The 22,880-nt window shown below is 39.4% G+C and overlaps 2 protein-coding genes across 2 annotated transcripts; one reads left to right on the forward strand and one right to left on the reverse strand.

Moving 5' to 3' along the window:
* Positions 1 to 402: 402 nt before the first annotated feature.
* On the forward strand, positions 403 to 18,316 carry cilp2 (cartilage intermediate layer protein 2). Its single transcript, XM_086162081.1, has 10 exons — positions 403 to 615; positions 6,914 to 6,988; positions 7,738 to 8,007; positions 8,121 to 8,303; positions 8,935 to 9,090; positions 9,159 to 9,476; positions 10,112 to 10,220; positions 10,465 to 10,622; positions 12,410 to 14,829; positions 14,906 to 18,316. Exons 1-9 carry the CDS (start codon positions 540 to 542, stop codon positions 14,815 to 14,817), a joined length of 3,753 nt encoding a protein of 1,250 aa, XP_086018207.1. The 5' UTR covers positions 403 to 539; the 3' UTR covers positions 14,818 to 14,829; positions 14,906 to 18,316.
* An 807-nt stretch (positions 18,317 to 19,123) lies between these two features.
* Positions 19,124 to 21,580, reverse strand: LOC147225751 (Rieske domain-containing protein). Its single transcript, XM_086162082.1, has 3 exons — positions 21,152 to 21,580; positions 20,858 to 20,973; positions 19,124 to 20,250 (listed from the first exon to the last, which is right to left on the reverse strand). The coding sequence occupies exons 1-3, from the start codon at positions 21,339 to 21,341 to the stop codon at positions 20,152 to 20,154; spliced, it is 405 nt and encodes a 134-aa protein (XP_086018208.1). The 5' UTR covers positions 21,342 to 21,580; the 3' UTR covers positions 19,124 to 20,151.
* Between the last annotated feature and the right edge of the window lie 1,300 nt (positions 21,581 to 22,880).

Genomic DNA, 22,880 nt, shown 5'->3' on the forward strand with positions numbered 1-22,880 from the left:
TAGAAAAATAAAGATGGGAGGGAAAAACTCACCAAAGCATCACCAAAAGAAATACTGTAAGAAAAGTCCAGAAATTGGCCCAGTGACCCAAACACATGCCTGCACACCCTTACTTGGAATAAAGAGACTCCAAGAGCTGCAGACAAAGCAAAACAACAACACAGTAGGCTGAAACAAGGAAACACACCTACACATTTTCTCTCTGTAACTGTCTCTCTTTGTCCACTCCCACCTTACCCTTACCTTTTTTTTTTGGAAGAGGATACCGGGGACACAGATGTTGCATTGAACTGGCCAATGGCGTGCAGAGAGGGGCTGGATTGGCTTGTACTCATGATGCCCCTTTATTTAAAACGACTCAGCTCCTGTCTCAATCCCAGCAACTTGAGCAACGAGGAGACTCCGCTCACCAAGCAGTATCTCACACACCTGACTAAATCATCTTTATCTGCAAGCTGTAGATTCAACTATCTATGTGTGTGTATTTTTATTCCAATGCTCTATAGGAGCACAGATAAACAAAGAAAATCAGCGGATCAATGTGTGACACCATGTCAGGATTAAATAAGGTATCACTCCTGCTGTCTCTCCTGGCCCTAGTGTCTCTTTGCCAAGGTAAGTGACACCTGCAGCTGTAATATTAAGGTAAACATTTTTTTTTTTAATTTACCTTAATATCATTTATCATATCATATTATTTATCATATCATATTTATATTATTTATTTTTATCAAATATCAGACATCTACGCCACAGCATTTCACATGGCAAATTGTATTCTTACTTAAAATGAATGTGCAACATTATGTCTAAATTCATGGCAGAGCAGTGTTTGACTGCTTGGCTCACAGGACTCTGATAGCATTTCCCTGAAGATGTAAAAGCAACAATGGTGGTGGACTCTAATTGTCTAGAAGTGAGCTCATTGGATAAGGGTATCTCATAAGGGCTGCTTGTGTGTTTGCTATTTCACTGAGCACCTGAGCAGTTCTTAGTCCCTAACATTACGTCAACAGCCCATTTCACTGTCAGTGTAATTGACAACATGTGAAAATGGAGAGGGGTCATTTAGAACTGAAATCGGGGGTTCCTCCTCTTTATCTTGATTAACGGTAGGAGTCAATTCATTGCTGCCAGTGACAGGGGGATTAGGATTATGCACTGGTATTTTGTGAAGTCACCTCTGCTTTGGTGAGGTGATGACGATCTTAAGAGGTGCTGGACTGGTTTCAATCTTATCATCATTTAGAAATCGAGCCTTCTTTCTGACAGTAGCAGCACTTTTTTCCAACACTTGTCATTGTGTGCTTTACAGCTGCTCTCTATTAAGTTGATTTATTTGGAAATATATGAGAGCTGGCAGTTCATAAAAAGCTAAGTTTAATAGCAGCCATACCTCAATAGTCCTCATATCTTGTTGGACTTGAGGGCCTGGATCATAAATGTCTTGCAAAGGCTCAATGTTATGAAGTAATTGGTTGCATCAAACATTAGCAAAAGGTGAGGGTTGGTTTGATTGAGTGGTCAGTAAGTGGGGACTCAGACTGACTTTCCAGAAACTGAAGACTGTGTTCCACCTATGAGTGGATGCAAACCTTAAAATAGTTGATTACATTAAACACTTTGGGCCCTTAGTCGCCCAAACATATCCAGCAAATAAACAGGTCAGTCCTGTTACTCCTCATTTTACTGTCAAATTGAGTACCAGAAGTACCAAAGGCATTAATCCAGTCACCTTGGAAACAAGCGGTGATCATCACAAACTTGTTTTCATATTCCTTACAAAGACTTACCCATCTTTCTCCCTTCTGGTTAACCCTACTTTTCCTTTCTCCACCAATTTTTCTCTCCCGCTGTCCATCAAACCTTGCTTCGCTTTCTCCATGCATCTCTAGATATATGAGCTATTTTCCTGTTTTGGAGTTGGAAGCTGATGCTGGATGACAGTTGTGGCTCAGACAGGAATGGTGTGGCATCACGCCTTTTAATCTTTTTTTTTTTTTTTTTTTCAAATGACTGCTCAGTTGGTGTCAGGGTTACTCTTCTTCTGTCTTCTCATCTTTTTGGCCAAGCAACTGATGATAGTGTGTTTGAGCAGCTGGAGGATGAAGGTGATTTCCCTGGATGACCAGATGCTGTCCCTCATTGTCTCCAAACCTAGAGCTGTCTGGCCAGCTGACTATAATGAATGAGACAGGGATCAAAGAAATGTCCTTGCAGACATGGACGCACCAATGATTTTTGTGGATTTATTAGGTGGTTTCATTTGAGCCATTTCCAGTACCTTGCTCTGTCTGATGCACAGGTGCAGAAGTTCAAACAAGGACTTCAGCATATTTTCATACATAAATTAACTGTTGCTCTATTATGATTATATAGTACCAGGGATAAATGCGCCATGCCTCAAATGCTTCTTAAAAGAACACAAAGCCTTTGTTAAACTTTAACAAATCCTAAAATCCTGTGGTTGATTTGCATCATTAGTTAATGTCAGGGACAAAATAGCTTATGTTAACAAGATGCAGATGTTTTAGGAATCAGACTTGGATATTTGAGAGTAAAGAAAGTCGGGGGAAGGAGACAGATAGACTCAGAGAGAAAGAGCAGATTCCCCTGAAGCCTCACTCACCTCAACTAAGGAGCTGGCCAAACACATAAACAGCTTCCATATGACATGGCAAAGAGATCACCACATACACAGGCCACACACACACACACACACACACAATGGCGTGCACACACACACACAGACATACAGACACACACACACAATGGCGTATGCACACACACAAAAACACACACAGACGCAGACACACAAAACACAAACACACACATAGATAGATAGATAGATAGATAGATAGATAGATAGATAGAGATAGATAGATAGATAGATAGATAGATAGATAGATAGATAGATAGATAGATAGATAGATAGATAGATAGATAGATAGATAGATAGATAGATAGATAGATAGATAGATAGATTAACGCTCCAGTACACATGCTGTAAGGGAGCTGTATCGACAAATACCGTACAATGTTGTTGTTAGTGAGTTCAACTTTTTCCAGCTACTCAAAACATGGGGAGAGCGCTGATGTTTTCACAATTTCTCCCTCTTAAAAAGTTTCTGTAATATTCCAACAGCGATCCAGGCCCTCTTTTTCAAACTTCATAATGGTTTCAATGCCAACAAAAATCTGGCAAAATCATTCTCCTCTAATCTGACTGAAACAGTTTTGGGTGCAACTTCATATGGTCATGCATTTTTCCTTCCCTCATTTTTGCAGCTTTTTTCTCTGTTATACTGTGTCAGATTGAGTCAAGTCCCTCCAAAAAGTGATGCAAAGAAAGATGCTGGTGTTTATTACAGGCTCACCTTTGTATAGCAAGGCTACGTGGAGGCTGTCAACTGTCTTATAAAGTAATGCTTTGCCGCTAAAATAGGAGTTGCAGTTGTCACTGCAGCTTCATGATGTGGAAAGATGCCAGTTTGGGGTGAAGAGTAACACAGGAGTTATGTTTCACACATAGCCGGGTATTCAGGTGATTACGATGAGGCCATAAGTGGAACAAAAATAGAAAATAACTTAGATGCATGCCAGTCTGTTGCAAAAATAAAATATTTTGCTATTTTGTCCATTGTTTATGGGGGTCACAGTGAATCTGGCAAGGGTTTATGATAACCCGAGCCAGAGACTAGCTATGTGGAAAGACTGATGGCAATGGCTAAACCTCAATAATATATCTTGTCTGCTCGGACCATAGAACCAAGTACAGAAATAGAAACAATGAATACTTCCAAGGACAAACAAGACATACTGGACTGAGAGAGGAAATAACTTCTATCCATGATATCCTTGCATGCCTTTTTTACAGTTTGTTTCTTCATGAGGCAAATGTTCCTTACACACCGACCACCAGCCAGTAGGTGCTAATAAAAATTTCCCAGCTTTCACAATTCATTAAGTGTTAAAATGACACTTCAAAAGCACAAAAAGTGCAGAGTGCCAGCTGCAGGACTCAGACCAGTTCACACAGCTGAGGCCCTTTGCTGTAGCTAATCTGTACTTCCTCTTTTAACTCTCTAAAAACCATTACTCACCTCATAAAAGTCTAACTATCACTTAGTATTTGCTTTTCATTGTCCAACATCTTGAGATGATAATAATCAGCTCAATATCACGTCTGTGAATTACATTTGTTTTGGTGTTATGTTTACTGTCCCTTTTCATAGCAAACTTTATATTAGCAGGGTAAATACACTAACATCAACGGTCTCTTTATAGTTTTCTCTTTATACATGTATAAAACATTATTATGATTTTCTTTATATGATCTATTACATTGATCAGTATGTACAGTACGCCAGGGCCTGTCTGTTCATTGGAATAAGGTTTCTATTACTAATTATATTTGTCTCGAGTGAAATTTCAAAATGTCTGTTATGCAATAACCTTTTCTGAAAAACATGTAAAACCTCCTCAAGATAATTCATGTTTTCAATTTCACGTCAGATATGGAAGACTATGGAAAGGAGAGACTGGAAAAAAACAGTGTTGAACATTGGGAGAAAAAACATGTATATTCATTCCATTTGTCTTTTAAATTAGCAGAGACAAAACGAGAAGCAAAATGAAAATACATATTTGAAAAGCTGTGCACAGCACATCTGTCTGGTTGGATAATGTGAAATATTGGCTTCGGGTTATTCAGCCATCCCAGCGGAGTATATTTTAATGGAAACAACTTTTTGAGGCCAAGTGCATTAAAAGGACAATGAGAAAGTTGGCAATGCCATCTTGTTATTGAACCTGTTCATCTTGAGACTCATTTTCAAATTTTCATGTAATACATCACCAATTCCTACTTTACCTCTGAGCCTTTGGTCATCTAAACAATTTTAGTTGATCCAGTATTTTCCGTACCTCTGAAATTCTCCCTTAGTTCTGCCACTGTTGCTCCAAAGACAAAGGTCTGACAGGACCACTTCCTGTTTCTAGCTCCTGATTGTGTTTAGTCTTTTTACAACAATACAGTCTTGATATTTGCATTTTCACTAATTACGGCAGAACATGAATATTCATTTTTTTTACAGAATGCTGCAATTTAATGTAAAAAACTTTGGACAAAACGCATCTTCTCGATTGAGCTACAGAAAACATCAGCCTTCAAGACAGTTTGTGAACTTATTGTCACCAGACTCAAATGAGTGATTCCCTACTGAAAAACAAATAAATAATTTTAATAGTTGTATGAACAAATATATGAACAACACATTTCAATGAAGAAAGAAAATTATACCACTGACTCATCAAGGTCACTAAGTAAAAGAGAAATTCTTTGCTGCTCATACTTTTGGATATTTCTGTTCAAACGGTTCAATTTTGGGCTTCCATTACTTACCCCCCTCCCATGTAAAACACATCAAGCCCCCTCCTTAGCTTTTCAGTGGCTTTTGTGCTAATCTTCCGAACGAGTCTTCCGAACCAGCACACAAATTCAAATCTAGTTGGCAGGTATAGCGAAATCACTGTTCTATGTAAGTATTAAATTATGAATTCACAGATCTGACTTAGCATGCCATTTATGCCTGTGCTTTCTAACCAGTGACTATAGACAACATATTTCTTCTATCAAGCTTAATTTTAGTCCCAAGTTTGCATAATTGACCAAGCAAACTTTGAACCAGCTGTTACATTATGTAATTCATCTTTGAACAGTCTGTCTTTGTTCAGTTTAGCTGCCACTTCATTAGGCTGAATCTATCAAAAAAAAAAGGTTTGATTTGCAAGTAAATGCTTTGCTGGCATATCAAGAAAGGCTTGACATGACTTGAAGAAAACAAGCATGACTTGGGATCAGTACTGGCCCCGAGAGGGGAGTCTCTGCTCATAAGCTCACTGGTGTTTTGAACAAAGTGCTGAGCACATTTTACACAGGCGGGGTGCATAAGCTACTTTTTGTTCCTGCCACTAACTGTGACATTTAATTTTTCTGCCCAGCCCAAGTAAAACACCAGGATGAAATGTCAAGCAAACTGACATTTTCAAAGAAAAAGAGTACTGGAGAAATTAATCATTGCTCTTCAAAGCACAAATGAAGAATTAATTCAGAATAAATCAACTAGCAACATTTTCAATTAATTTCTGACTATCTTATTTTGATAAATGAGGGAACATTTGCTTTTACCCTTTATAAGTTTTTTGTGTTCAAACACCAACAACACATTGGAGGCTAATGTTTAACCAGGCTGATGGATCGTGTGTGTGTGTGTGTGTGTGTGTGTGTGTGTGTGTGTGTGTGTGTGTCTGTGTCATTTGTGGCCCACATATACTCAGTCCATATCTGTGAATATGGTATACGTATGGATAAGTGAGATCACATAGAATGCTATCTATCTATCTATCTATCTATCTATCTATCTATCTATCTATCTATCTATCTATCTATCTATCTATCTATCTATCTATCTATCTATCTATCTATCTATCTATCTATCTATCTATCTATCTATCTATCTATCTATCTATCACATTTATTGGGTTAGAAGCATAAGCTCCGTTTGTGGGTCAATAGGGCTAAATTGAGAATACGCTGAACCCCCCAGTCTGTCCTTGGGTACTACATGGCGCAATGGCTACAACTCCAGTGCATATTTGTTTTCAATTGTTAACTGATGTATTAACAATGCCTTAAAAGGCAGAACAAATTGAATTTAGAACATCTGATTATTACAATCCTATTACATTCCTAATGTGCCCGTTACAAATACCCTGTAGGTTTCTCAGAGTTTCACTCTGAGAGCAAAGAATATATGAGGAAAATACATGAACCACACTAAAATTCTCCACTGAATATTCAGTATACATGTATGCTTTCTGTTTTGAAATATTCTTTTCCTTGTTTGTGCAGGATCAATCAGCCGGACATTAGCAGACAGGCGCAGAAGAACGACCCATGCTACGTTCTCAGACACACAAACAACAGGTACTGATTATACAGAGGATGAAATTCAAAGCTGAACTTGGATTGCGGTTTACACAGTAGTCCACCTTTACCAAACATACCAAAAACACTTCAAACCTTATGTTTTCATGTACATGGTACACAAGGCTGATAGTGATTATTTCATGGTCAAATAGAAGTGATAAAGTTACACGTGCTGTTCCTCAACAGCCACGGGAAAAGGAAATTAGAATTAAGTGCCATGTCACCTTGGGGTTAAATGCTCGAGGTTTTGATTACAAGCGTATGATCAAAAAAAGAAACCCTTCTGTTAATTGGAGCACATGTTACCCATGGACCTTCCTTTTTCGGACAAATAAAAAATGTGACATTCAGTGTATGTATGGTTTTGAAAACACATTTGGTTCTGGTTCCTAAAATTTCACAGGAGAAAATGCTCATGTTTCAGAACATGTGGCAACAACCAAATGACAATATTTCTCATCTGTCGGGGGGGGGGGGGGGGGGGTGTTCAGATACTGCAAAACTCCCTGGGGTGCATGACATCACCTTCAAATGGCAAGAGCAGGCTTCCTCTCTAAGTTTCTAACCCATTCCTGCTGTTTTTCCTCTTGATTTACTTTAACTCCGATTCAGTTTCTTTACTCCGCTCCTCTTCCCCGGCCTTCTCAGCAAATAGCATTTTTTTTTGAAGTTTTGTTTCTACATCATTCTTCAAACTCTCCATTTTTCTGATTTCCATTCATGTACCCCCTCCTTGTGCCTCACAGGTTTGACAGAGTGGACATCTTGGTTTAATATTGACCATCCCGGGGGCAACGGAGACTATGAGCGTCTGGAGGCAATCCGATTCTACTACAGGGAGAGGGTTTGTGCAAGGCCCACAGCCATGGAAGCTCGAACCACGGACTGGGTGGCGGCCTCAGACACCGGAGAAGTCATCCACTCTAGTTTGGAGAAGGGCTTCTGGTGCGTCAACAGGGAACAACCACAGGGCCGTGTCTGCTCCAACTACCACGTTCGCTTTCAGTGTCCTCCAGGTAGACCAGCCGACGGCAGCTATGCTTTCATGCATAAATGGACATTTTAAATGCTTGTATGTAGATTAAGAACTCAACTTTAACAATCACAATTCCCTCTTCAATGTGTCTAGTGCAGAGTTACTGGACCGATTGGAGTGAGTGGGGTCCTTGTTCAACTACACTTTGCAATGATGTTGGCGTCCAGGTCCGCAAGAGGAAATGCCTGAGCACTCAACCAATGCCTCTGCTGCTGGTGCCGGCATGTCCGGGACACCACTCAGAGAGGAGGGAATGTTCCACCCCTCCGTGTGCAGGTGACCATCCTGCTATTTATCAGTAGCTTTAACATTTTTAGTGCGATCTTAACATACCATGAAAAATTTATGCCTGCCATTGGGATCATCAAATGATTGGGTTGACACCTTGTGGACGATGAATGCTTTGATGGAATACATGATGAGGTTGCACAAGTTAGACAACTGATTCTAAACTGAATCCTTGACAGTCATTGCTCTACATTTGGCCCCAGCATCTGAACATTTTCGTGAAAGCTTTTTATCAACAGCATAATGTTGCTCGATGCAAGGATAGATGAGACGTACAGTGCATTTACAATTAAGTACTCCAATCTGATTTACTGTAAAAAATAATTGGATTGCCTGTTGCTCTGAATGTGAGTGTGCATACTGCAGTATAAGTATCATAGATTGATGAGCGGTTAAAAAATATTCTCAATATTTCATAGTCTTGACTCACTCAGGTACTTTTCTCTTAATGTAGGTGTAATAGAATTGTTTGTGAATTTATATAGCCATTTAGGGCCTGTTTAAGCATAGTGCACTTTATCCCATAGGACTACTCTGTAAAGGTGGATTATTGGATGAAGACTCATCAAGTAAATAAATTGCATTACTCACAATATTCCTTCCTTCTCTTTTTCATTAGCCAAGTGGAGTCAGTGGGGTCAATGGGGTTCCTGTTCAGTAACCTGTGGTGTAGGTCGCAGGATTAGAAAGAGGACCTGTGTGGGAACCTCAGTGACTGTGGAGTGCATTGGGCGACCTATGGAAATACAGAAGTGTACAAAGAATTCGTGCCCAGGTATGACAATAACAATTTAATTAAAAGTGTTGTAATAATACTAACATATCCCTTTGTTTTTCCAACAGGAAAATGCGAACGTGTGTGCACAGAGGGTCGGGCAAGTGAGGACTGTAACCACTGTGTGTGTGATGGAAATGTGCTCCAAGGCCAAGTCCTCAGTGTGACTGGTGTCCCTGTTGAGGGAGCCTGGATATTGCTGGCGAGTCAGCCCAAAGTTATCCGTGCTCGCACGAATACCAAAGGCCAATTCAGAGTCGTGGGCGTCTGCTCTTCTGACTCGAATTTGGTCACTATCAGGAAGGAGAAGTTCGCTCCCATAACTGTCACCCCCTCCAGTAACACCACAGGGATACTATGGGTGCAGGCCATCCTCAAGTCAGCTGGTGGGTTTTTATTATGTAGCACAGCTTTATATACATAGTTCAGTACAATACTCCAGAAAAAAATATGTGAAGAAAATCAAAATAACTTAAATATAAGCAAATCAAATCCCAAAATTTGAAAAAAACCTCAAAGCGTAGTTAAGTCAAGGTCAGGTGTGTCTCATTTTCAAATCAAATTTCAGACTGAATTAGACCGATTAAATTCACCATTTGTTTTAAGATCAGCTACCGGTAACTGATGATTCTCAAGATCCTTAAATGGTCATCAGTTCTTATTCGCATTTTTATTATCATTTTTATCTCTATAGGCCCATAAGTTTGTCCAATCCTGGTTATACATTGTAGAGATCCAAAAGGATATTCCCAAAACTACAACATAAATATTCTTGTGTTTTTTAAGACTTCCTATATTTTGGAGCACTTTCTTTGTTGCATGGAAACCAAATAAAAGTAGGACCGTGCTGCTTTTCAGTGCCTAATTCCCTGAACAATAATTACTTTAAAAGCAAAGAAAGCAAGGTAAGAATAAAGTTTGATGCATGACTACATTTTATGAGGTCTCAGAGCTCTGCGGTCACTCACAGCACTCTGACTCAAACATTTTTAGAGAGTTTGCTCCTTTTTGCTTTCCACAGAAAAACCTTACATTATAAAGCACCCAGAGGACAAAGTGCGTTATGAAGGAGGACGGGTGTTGTTGTGCTGCAGAGCAACAGGATCCCCCAAACCAGATAAATACCATTGGTAAGATGAACACATAACTTGAAATCTTTAGATTAATCGTATCTCTATCACAATACATATCAAAAGGGATTCTGAAAAATCAAAAATCTTAAGCTAGTGTAGACCTTTTCAGATAAAGTGGGTTTTAATAAAGCATTCACATTTTCCCTGGATTTTCCTTCATTTATTAGATTCATTTTTCATCACTACGTTCCTTATTTCAACAAACATCTGATATCTCTGTTGATTATTTGCTGCCTTGCAGGTACCACAATGGCACTCTGCTGGACAGGAAAGTGTACAAGTACGAAGAGGACCTTATATTACGGAACCTGAAGCTGGAGCAGTCAGGACATTATTATTGCAAAACCAGCAGCCCTGCTGGCAGCATTAAATCCACTCAAGCCTCTCTCACTGTGATTGGTATGTAGGTTTGCTTAGCTGAAAAATCATGAAGCACCTTTTTGTTCCCTGATGTCACATGAGCCCACATGGATGGTTAGAAATTAAAAATACGCAAAGATAAATATGTTAAACTTTTCTATACATCTAATAAGGGTAGTGCCAAGTGTTTATATCAACATTTCTCCTGTTAGATTTCACAATCTGAAAATGATATAGAGACAAGGAAATCAACCATGTCCTTCTATGGCCAGAAGAGCGACAAGCTGTTTGTCCAAGATACCTGGTGCATTATCCAGGCTACAAAGCATTTCCATAGTGGCACTTTTGCAATTTCTTGCCACTTTTGTTGGTTAACTGTCATAACTGATTTATAGTGTATGCATAAACTATTTTCTGCTCTACATTTGTTTGCTTTCACAGCACACCAGTCCTTTGTATTGCAGTAGGTTAATAGAAAACTGCGTATAACAATTCACTTAGCAATACCCAGAATGACAAAATAAAAAATCAGAACTTCTGTTAATGGTATGCTCATTAGCAGCAGGTACAAGAGAAAGCAATTTTCTGAGATGACAACAAACAGGGTTTATAGCTGAGGCTTTTATCCCAGGGCCTTTGTCAATGGTGTATTTTTTCAAAATTATCTACAGGTTCAAGTAAAACCACAAGAAACAAACAACTTCATCACTATTAAGAGCAGGAACTAAATATATGGTTCAATGGAATGTCCAGCTGGGGTCCAGCTTAGTCATTGGCGAGACAAGTCGACACATTAAAAGTATCCGGACAAAACTATGTCTCTGCATGTGGGAGAAAAGGGATCACATTCTAGTTTTGATGAAAGCAGTCTTACTTTTTCTTCATTAAGTTTATATCAGTTAAAACTATTTTAAACTGGTGATTTTTCATGAGGCAGAAAAACCAAAAACTCAGCTTTTCCAAAGAAATATGATGTGCTGAAATACAAATTTCCCAGAGATCGACAAGTATGCATTAGCATGGTGGAGCTACACATTACTTAAACCATGCAGCTGCTTGTTAGCTCAGACATAAATTGATAAACTGAGTTTTCATGGGAGAGTGCTCAGTCAGTATATATAGTACCAGTCCATAGACGTCTCCACGCACTGTAAAAGTCATTACGACTGGAGACTGAAGACTGGAGACTGTCACTGTTCCAACTTTACTCAAGCAGAATTTAAATATTATATCCCATACTGGGGCTCAGGTTATTCTTCTTTAACTTAAACTTACACAGTTTATCATCAAAGAATATTAACAATAAAACTGCTAGCAGTACAAGTACTGTGTATCTCATGAATTATACCGCTGCATGTGTCAGCAGTTATCTGAATACTTGGGAGATGGTTGACCATGATATTATGCACCATATTATTCCACCATTATCTGGCTGAACAAGAAGGCTCTCTAGGTTCTATCTAGATGGCGGGTTAATGAATTTTCTCATCAGCCTGTGTCTAATCCATTCATGCACATGTTACCAACTTCCAACTTCATTAATTTTAAGTCCATGAAAACATTGTTATTTTATACCTATGCATAAGAAGAGACAATTTGTACACTATGTGCTTTGAGGCATGTGAGTTCAGAAGTAATTACACAGTATGATTTTATATTGCGATGTAGCAAAATGTTGTCAGATTTGCAAGAATTTGTGCATCTGCAGGATTATTTTGTGTTAGAAAAAACAACATCTCACTTTTTTATTTTTATCAAGTGCATAATGTCTCCTTTATATGTGCCATATCAACAAAAGCTTACTTCACTTTATTCTAAATTTACAGCAAAAGGAGCACCAGCATGTAATTCCACTCCTGAGACGCATCTCATCAGGCTGCCAATGGACTGCGTTCAGCCCGGGACAGACTCCAAGTTCTTCAATGCTGGTCGCTGTCCTCACAACAGTTGTGCGGGACCTCTTGACTATGATTTGCGCTGTAGAGATGGAGCTGGGTTCTGCTGTGGCGTGGAAAAAATGGAGAGTCAAACTATCAGATGTGGGAGTTACAACCTCCCAATCCGAGCTGTGTCACAGTGTAGCTGTCAGAAGTGTGTGCAGCCAACGGTTCTGGTCCGTGGCAGAGTAGTTGCCGCTGACAATAATGAGCCTTTGCGTTTTGGGCACATCTACATTGGAAAAGAAAGGGTAGGCACCACTGGATATCAAGGTGGTTTTACTTTACAAATAACTCCAGACACACAAAGATTAGTGGTAAATTTTGTTGACCCCACTGAAAAGTTTATTGATACTCCAAAGGTGTTTATCTTTGACAAGAAGGGTGGATCAATTTACCATGATGTGAAGGTAATGAGAAAGCAGACGCCAATTAATATCAATGCCGGAGAGACCAATTCTATTAACCTGGGGGAAATCGAAGGGGAAGACCCAATAGGGCAGCTAGTTATTCCTCCAAATTCCTTTCACAGAGAAGATGGAGCTATCTATGAGGGAACTGTGAAAGCCAGTGTCACTTTCATTGACCCAAGAAACATAACCACAGCTGCTGCAGCCCCAGGTGACCTCAACTTTGTGGACGATGAAGGTGATATGCTTCCTTTGAGAACTTATGGAATGTTCTCTGTTGACTTCAGAGATGAGACCAACAAGGAGGTACTTGGAGCAGGAGCAGTTCAGGTCCTTCTTGACACGCAGCATGTGAAAATGCAGGAGCACATTCCCAAAATGAAGTTATGGTCTTTGAATCCTGACACAGGAGTCTGGGAGGAAGAAAGTATGTTATCCCAGACCAGAACTACCGGAGGTCATGGACGAAGCAAACGAGAGGAGCGCACATTCCTCATAGGTAACATGGAGATAAGAGAACGTAGGCTCTTCAATTTAGATGTGCCTGAAAACAGACGCTGCTATGTTAAGGTCCGGGCCTACATGAGTGACAAGTTCCTTCCTTCTGAACAGCTCGAGGGGGTTGTAATTAGCCTGATAAACCTAGAACCTAAACCTGGGTTTTCCTCAAATCCCAGGGCATGGGGTCGCTTTGACAGTGTGATAACTGGCCCTAATGGGGCTTGTTTACCAGCTTTCTGTGACTCACTGAGGCCTGATGCATACACCGCTTATGTCACAGCTATGATGAGTGGGGAAGAGCTAGAGGCAGCTCCTTCTGCACCAAAGATGAATCCAAACATCATTGGTGTGTCCCAGCCATATTTGGACAAAATAGACTACCAGCGCTCTGACCACGAAGATCCAGCTCTCAAGAAAACAGCCTTCAAAATTAATTTGGCAAAGCCTAACCCCAATAATTTTGATGAGACAAATGGGCCAATATACCCTTATCAGAATTTAATAGCTTGTGAGAATGCCCCAGTTGATGCCAATCATTTCAGGTTTTTCAGGGTGGAAAAGGACAAATATGAATTCAATGTTGTACCCTTTGAAGAGAACGATTTGACAACATGGACAGGGGACTACCTCTCTTGGTGGCCAAATCCCCAAGAGTTTAGGGCATGCTACATCAAGGTAAAGATCCACGGAGAGAAGGAAGTGATGGTCAGGTCAAAAAATCTAGGGGGAACTCACCATCAGACCAAAAACAAACTTTATGGCATCAGAGATATACGTAGCACACGGGACATGCGAGAGGCAAACACTTCAGCAGCCTGTGTAGAATTCAAATGCAGCGGTATGTTGTTTGATCAAGCCGAGGTTGACAGATCCCTCATATCAATCATTCCGCAGGGGAATTGTCGGAGGATAAACACCAACGGCCTCCTTCAAGAATATCTCATCAAACATCCTCCAACTGCTCAAAACAATGATTCACATGCCTTCACCATGTTAGCCCCGGTGGATCCTTTGGGACACAACTATGGAATTTATACAGTCACAGATCAGAATCCCAGGGTTGCTAAGGAGATCGCTATTGGGCGCTGCTTTGATGGTACCTCTGATGGTTTCTCCAGAGAGATGAAGTCAGATTCTGGAGTTGCATTGACCTTCAACTGTCCCGTGAGGAAAATTAACAGAGAAAGTCTCTTCCAACGTCTGCAAACCAACCCGGGTCAGACGCTTTCACAGATGGCAAGGGACATGAGGGAGATAGAGGGGATGCAGGTGCAGAGATCATCCACCCGGATGGTGGCGTATCCCTCAGAGCAGCGGGGCAGGACCCAGGGACGCAGAGCCAGCTTTTCATCCAGAAGGAGAGTGAGCTCACAGAGCCGCCAGTAAATACACCAAAAGGTATGCATTGACTGTACAATGCACGTTCATCCATATTAGTATCATTAACAAAATCTTTTCATTTCTACATCTTCAGTGAAGACTGATTTGATGGCATCATTGTGAAGAAATACAAATGGCCTGTCTGTTGATACATATGAACTTCCACTTGATGATGGAAATCACAAAACTGTTTGTGGTGATGACTTAAGATATTAACTGATGTTATGCATACATGAAATGTTTGTTATAATCATTTATGTCTGTTCCTCTGATGATTGATACTTTTATGAAATGCAATGACTATCATGAATTTAATTGGCCTTTTTTCAACATTAATAAGTAAAATTTGGTATTATTACTAAAACTGATATTTGAGAATACAACATATATCTAAGTTTTTGCATCTGCAGTGTTTTTTAGCAGATATTCCAAAGTGCCATAGTTCAAAAAAACACTTTTTAAACTATGGTTTCTATGCCAGACCCCAAACACTTCTTAACAGGCTATCAATTTCCACTGAACCTCACTTCAGGAAAAACTGGCAAACGTTTTCCTATAAACTGAGGGAGTTTCTTCTCCAAGACACACTCTAAAAATACATATTGGATGGAGTCAATCCTTTCAGACAGGTCATCTTGGGAACAGAAGATGTTGTCAGACAGTGTTCTGGTCGTTTTCCATTAACAAGCCACAATGTCATGATTTAACCACATATCCTCTCACACCAAAAACAAACAGGGATATCACTAAATGCAGACATCCTAAAGAGATAACTATAATGTCATAGACATAATGTCCTTTTGGTCTCAACACATTCCAAAATGGCAGTTTCGCATCAAAGTCTTACTGTAGTTTGACCGTGTAAGATTCTCAAAAATGATTACAAGGGCTATTTTGCATTTGACTGTACTTTGTCATTGCTGACCATGATGGTGTGTGAAATACATTTGTCTTTAAAGTGCAATATGTATACAATCTGATATCACTTGATCATCCTGTAAAATCAACATTTTTAAATATCATGGTACATACTTGTAAAATTGTTGCTGATGAATAAGTCCTTACGTAAACGTGGCATGCTTTTTTAATATTAGTATCTTGCTCACATATTGAAAATCATTTTCAGGCAATAATGTAACTACCTTATAACTTTTTAAGGCTTCGTACAGTCTAGAATGTATTAACAGTTTGCTATTTTGCAGCCGCAGTGTTATCTTATTCTGCTATTTTTTTTCCACCTCAGAGCACTTCCTTGTTTTGGAGAGCACAAAATCACAGTGAAGCATTGTCTTCATAAATATACAAAAATGTTTGCAATTTAAACAAGGCAATTTAAAGTATTAACTGTTTTAAATCTATAAATGTAAGTCAATAGAAAACATGTGGATTATAATTTGGTTATTTTAATTGAAGCAATATAAAAAAAAAAACTTTCTGATTAAAGTTCCAAACAGTTTTTCTTTTTTTTTTTTTTTTTTTTATAAATAGGCTTTTGCAAACCTAAGGGTGAGTCTCTTCAAGTTGAACTAATCCAAAACAAAATGAAGGTGTTTGTGTTCCAATGAAAAATTAGGAGAAGCTAAAAAGCAAGCTCTGTTAGGTAAAGAAAATAATTAAGTTGGGATTCACAAACATCAAATCAAGCAAATTTCAAGGATACAAAGAAAATTAAATTATAAAGGGCTAAAGAGGCCTACAAGCATCATATTTTCAACACCAAAAAGAAGTTCAGATCCTATAAGTAATAGCATTTCAGAATTTTGAATTCGTAAAGTCGATTTCCATTACTCAGTATGTGAGACGTGCTCAAGAAAAACGTCCATTAGTCATCTCAACCATGAAGAATGTTCAAGCATCATCTATTGTGTGCTGCACATTTCAGAGATAAATTCAGCGCAGTGACGAGTGACACCTGATGGTTCCTTTGCCATTATTTCTGACCTATGTAATGACAGGCTGGTGAACTGACCAAGCTTGAAGATAAAAACAAACTTCTGCTTGCAGCAGATGTTGTATCCAACCTGCAAGGCAGATGATGATTGGATCCAGGTGCAGGAAGAGATAAGTTGTATAAAAAAGCAGTGGTCCGTGAGGTCAGCTGAGGAGGCCCAACATCTGTAGAGCAACTGTAGGAAATGTTAGACTGAAGACATCTCGAGAAAGAGCAGCTCGATTACCTAGTGATGGATTTAATCACTGTTTGGTAAAAAGTAAAGGGAAAATATTTGTGGTCTTTGGCCTCCCAGTCCATCACTTAGAATAGATTCTCAGGCTTCAAAAGTGGTTGCACATGGTAAAAGGAAGGATTTGGAGGAGAGGGCTTTCACAGCAGAACTGGCTTTTTCATGTGGAGAAGTTATCAGGGGAATTTGAAGGACGAGGTAACAATAGCAGCATGAGTAAACCTTTGTGTGAGACAGTAAATGGGAAATAACTGGGCTCCTAAAACACTAACTTTATCTTCTGGGAAACCTCAACGGGAATTATGAAACAAAACATGACAAAGTATTTGTATTTGCATTACTAATTTAAGTCAGTACATTTAAGCCCAACATGGAGAATTTCTGTCTCTCTTTATTTTATGGAGAAAAAATGTTTGCATTACTCAATTTTACAGTGAATGGGATTATTGGTAAGATTTGTTTCAGTGTGTCCACAGGAATAATATTATCATTTTTAAATTCAGGAATTGTGGGAGAGTTATTTAAGGTCCTTTTTTGCCTAGATACGGAGTAACAGCTACTGGGTAATTATTGTACCATGACTCAGATACTTTTGAGGAAAACAGCTGAGCAAAAATTTCAAGGTTATTTTGGACCAGCATTTACTGATATAATCTCATGTCAGTTTTTAGTGGTAATATTTCGACAGCTTAAACAACTAATTGCAAAATCAAAGTAATGGCAGATTTAGGGAGAGTTTGTGACTTGTTAACATATCTTTTTTTGCATTGTAACTAAGTCTGTGCTTCATATTTTATATTGATAGTTTCCTCAGTTTTAATGGATTCATTCATTTTGGGTCCTTTTTCTGATAAGAAAGTTGTCTTGAATATACATTCTGTTTTAGAATTTTTTTTTGAGTGTTGCGCATATACTGCTAATTGCTTTTACATACATTAACAACACAAGAGTCTCGGTCCAAGAAACAATATTTTTACTTTTACATGGAAGGATGTATCACTTTGCTGTTCTGCATAGACCAAATGGTCTCTGGGAAATCATAATTTATTCAGGAGGTCATCTTTGAACCTATTCACGTCTTACTAAAGTGTCAAGTGCAAGCACAGGGGTTTATACTCCCATGTGCTGACGGAGGTCACATCGACTTGTAAAAAGTACACCTGAAGGTTCTCTAGATATGCTGTAATTACATTAAATGCATGGTGATGCAAATTTCTTTGCTAATGTCAGTACTCATTTGACATGTGTAAATTGCGTACTGTATAAAACCACCATAATTGTATGATCATGAAACTGTAAATAAACGTTTCTGTTGAAACCTTCTCAATGTTCCTGTACTTGGTTTGTAATAGCCAATGATAAAAATAACTTCACCAAACAATTTGTCTGGTTTTGTAGAATTTCGATAGGGTACAGGTGAAATTAAACATTCAGTGTCTAGTCTGGAAAACTATTCATTCAATATGTAAACGGGTTGCGAAGTGAGAAATGACATATACATGAGTCCATCACTCAGGTGGAGTGAAATTATAAAAAATGATGAAGTACACGCTTGCCAACAGGCATTTAAACAATTAGAATTACTATACTAATAAAATTTCACGACAGGGAGCTCAGAAGGGAGGGAACCTGGGAATATTGAGCCACACTGTCCCTAACACCTCCGTGACTAGGTGTTGCCAGAAAATGGAGCTGACAGAAAATAAAGCGAGTTACTGCTCTCACCGCTGAGGAAAAACGAAAACATACTTGCATCATTGCGCACGTACAAAGCTCAAAAAACACATTTTCTTGAGTCAATGGGGCATTTCAGGTTGTGAACCTACCTCTGTCGCCTCTATTACCGGTCTTTTAAGTCCCATTACGTCACAAACAGACTAAACCTGTCTGTGCACATGCCAGGAAAGGAAAGAAATGTTGCTGGCGAGAGTGTAAAATTGTCTCCAAACATAATTGCACTACCCTTCATATGGGTTCTACATGCTGGACCTCAATGTGGCTTAGGTAACAGTCATGCAACACGAATCTTAAGGTGTCTTTACTTTACATCACTGGTATAAACAGTGCCTGGGCAATACTGCCTTTGACAGCCTGTGTAATACTTAGTCAAGACAGAGAAAGAGTATAGATGATGTAAAGCAGATTTATGTAGGGAATACATTTTTTACATTTTTTAATGACATAAATGGTGGAATCATTAGACATATAAAGGTTACTTGTTTGTTCCAATACAAATGCGGTCACTTTGAAGACACTTTGAAGATATAAGGAAGACATCACAAGTGAAAAACACCATCTGTCTGTCTTGTCAAGAGACCAAGATGAGGCTTGTCAGTTTGTTCTCATTTCTTATAAACGGATCCAGATTGACAAATCATGTGAAAACTGTAAAAAATATATATTAAAAAGAAAATCAAAGCTCATTAATTTCTGAGCCGATCTGATCTAAATGTATCGGCTGTCCTTTCTTGCAATTTATGCTGTATATCAATAACATTTAATGTCAATGTTATTATTTAAAACATTTAGTAACACATAATTATGATCACGATCCCGGTATTCGGTAAAATTTTGTGAGTTTTCACACAGTAGGAAGGATTTGGTGGACAAATGTTATGTGTGTAAATAGGGGGTTTCAATAAACAAAATAACTGACAATATGTAAATAAATTCTGGCTTGTGATGTAATCTTGTGAAACTAGACAAACAGTCAAGGCTTCAATTGAAGTAAAAACATATTCATGAATATGAAAAACAACTTTATGCCATATGTTGGAACCGCTATTGATCAATTGTGCTGTTTGTTGCTGACAGAAGCATAACATCTTGTGCTTAACTTGCACTGGTTTCAAACCATTGCATCTGTCTGGCGTGTTATCACAGTCCGCAGATACGCTTCAGCATTCCAGTCACAGCATCCGTGATGACTGAGTCATTCTGCTAATGTAATGTCCTCCTCAGACCGTCTGATAGGGCTCTAAATTCACAGCAATCAAAGTGTAAAAGGTCTGTGAAACCGACAGATAAGTCTTTGGAATGTTTCACATGGCTTGGATTTGTGGAAAAAAAGTCTCATAAACAGCCTGAGAGGAGCAGCCATGCTACAGGAAGGCTGGCAACTTTTCAAAAGGTTGAGGGACGAAGCGATAAGGGTTGTTCAAGTCTTCTGATTCACAGGAAAAGGTTGTAAGGAGAGATGACTAGTGTGCTTCACATACACGTTACCATCCTCAAGCTTGACTTCATATACTTGTTGCTGAAACAAGAAAACAAAAACGTGATGAGCTGCTGTAAAGAAAGAACCCACAGAGAACCCTTCGGCAATGAACCTGCACGGAATAAAAAGTTGCTTTAATGGATGGCAACAAATGCCACAAGAGTGAGGAAATAAATAGGTGATTTTGTTTAAAGTATTCTTAGAAGCTTTTTGAAATCAGTTTGATTTGTTCATCATCTTGTGCTTTTAAATGGCATAAAAACGGAGAATATAGTGATTGATAGACAAAATGATCGAGTGTGTCGGTCAAAGATCTTGAAATGGTTACTTTGTATCATTTTAAGAGTCCACCCCTGGGTGCAGACCTTGACTAGAGTTCCAGCCTCCCAGGCATTCGGTATTATTGCTGAAGGATTTAGCAGAAGCCTTACTCTATACGAATCTAGTTGTGAAGCTCAAGCCTAAACTACGTAAAATGTAGGTGTTATGATTATTATTCTGCACAATATGTATATATATATATATTCAGAGCATGAGCTCTGCATAGATAGCGCTCATGCATATGATGACATTCCAGTTATTTCCATAAAAGGAAGTGCAGCTATATGTAAACAATAGGCACAAAGGACAGAGAGGCATGGCTGACCTTTAATGATGTCCCTGACATCCCTGTTCTGAGGTCAAAATCGTAGTCGTGCCAGGGACAGAATACCTGCAGGACCCCGTCTGCCTCCTCAATGTCACCCTCACACAGCGGACCCCCTGAGAGGCAGCATGCAAACAAACACACAGATCAAGATTTGCAAACACACACAATAACCCGGGTAGGCTTGGTGATAACAAAGAACGATCGCCAGGCCAGTTAAAGGCTGATAGTTCTATTGGAGGGGGGGGAGCAGAATTCTGCAACATTGCATGCGTTGGTGAAATGGAGCAGTACCGGAGTGCGAACACCGGGCATCCATGGCAAAAAACTCCCCCTTCACATAGAAGAGGCAGACGTCTGAATCGTAGCCGAGAGGGGAGTACATCAGACAGCATCGCTTTGTGGAGAGCTCCGAGGCCGGGCCTATCAGTCTCCAGCAAGCCCCTCCCGCGCCCACATTCTCACATCCGGAACTAGAAGCCATGAAAGATCGGGGGGAATTTTAACTTGCGTCCGATGTCGATGTTCTACGGGAGCGCGTCGCCGGGATGCAAACATCCGACGTGACTTCGGCCGATCGGCGCAACCGTCGAGCGCGCGGAAGCGTCCGTCTCCATCCCGGCGCGCAGAAGCGCCTCACCCGGGCAACGCGGAGCGACGCTGCTGCTCGCCTCCGATGGGGGTCTGTCACGGATAGAAAGACCGAGTATGGCTGTCCTCTAATTCGAGCTTTAAAAAAAAAGGGAGTGGGGGGGGATGAACGGAAAATAATACCGAAGTCAAAACAAAAGCATTGGGATCAACGTAGATTGTCACGTGGTGCGGATGCAAACACGGTGATCTGTTGGAGCAACAGCTGATGATTAAAACCATCACACCATGTAATGTTTGTCAGCTGTTGTCTGTATACTACACCAGAATACATAGTGTCATTACCTTTGGACCTGAATTAGAAGTTTGGAAACAACTCTAAATGTCTATTGTTGGTGTCCAAAGCAAGCTTTCACGACCTTTGTGGAATCCTGAAGAGGGGCTGCTGCAGCTATTAACCACAAATATTTCATTACTGGACTCAGACAGAACCTTCCTTTGAGTCCAGTCCGTCTGTGACTCTCACTCCATTCAAACAACACTGCTTTCTCGGTGGTCCATTAGGTTTACAGAACACACTTTAATAAAGACGGTGCTGGATTGTTCCCAAATACCTGGTAATGGCGGGTTTTTTTTAATTTAATTATCACATTCAAAGCATGCTTTTGTTTCCTAATGGTAGACTACAGTCTATTCTTTTTTTAGACTGTTTTTCCTACACGCTGCACTTTAAACAGTGGTTTAGCAAGGAATCTGCATCTCAGCTGTGTGATGCTCTCTAAAAATAGTCTGCAAATTGTAATAATAAATAATCAATCAATAATATGTATCGTCAGCATCTTAAAATGCTATAGTCAGAGCCTTTCATTCTCACCTCTTTGGACTTCTATGCTTAAGTGTTAAAGACAGCTAAAAGTGCTTGCATTTTGGTTTAACTGTCTTTTTTGGACTTCTCCCCAATATTAATGCCGCGGGCAGTTCAGCCAATAAGTAATATGACTGAATAATGTCTAGACTGCAGTGATGCATAACACTGCCCGCTTGTTCTGATTCTGACATTGAGAAACTGACTCATGTAACTACAGCAAGAGCAAAGAAGAGAGCATTAAAGTAGCCATGCTCTGGAAACAGTAGTAGAGTAGTAGTACATATAAAGTTCCTGAACATTGTGAGAACTTTAGTCCTGTTTAAAGCAAATGCTGTGTGGCGAAACCTCTGACTTAACAGCATAAGTTGACGTAGCTTGAACTTAAATTGAACACCAGTCTGAATTGCGTTGCAGTATATGACTGATTGAAAAGTTTAAATAGTTTAAAAAGGGATACAAAAGGAATCAAAAAGTCAATAATTTTGAATAAAAAATATGCAGGGTTATAGAGCTGCATTTTCACATATTGTAACAATTTGCATCTGTGCACTGTGATTTTCCATT

This window comes from Fistularia commersonii, chromosome 16 (assembly GCF_037954325.1).
Source record: "Fistularia commersonii isolate RoL2024-O1a breed Wild chromosome 16, RoL_Fcom_v1.0, whole genome shotgun sequence".
Lineage (NCBI taxonomy): Eukaryota > Metazoa > Chordata > Actinopteri > Syngnathiformes > Fistulariidae > Fistularia > Fistularia commersonii.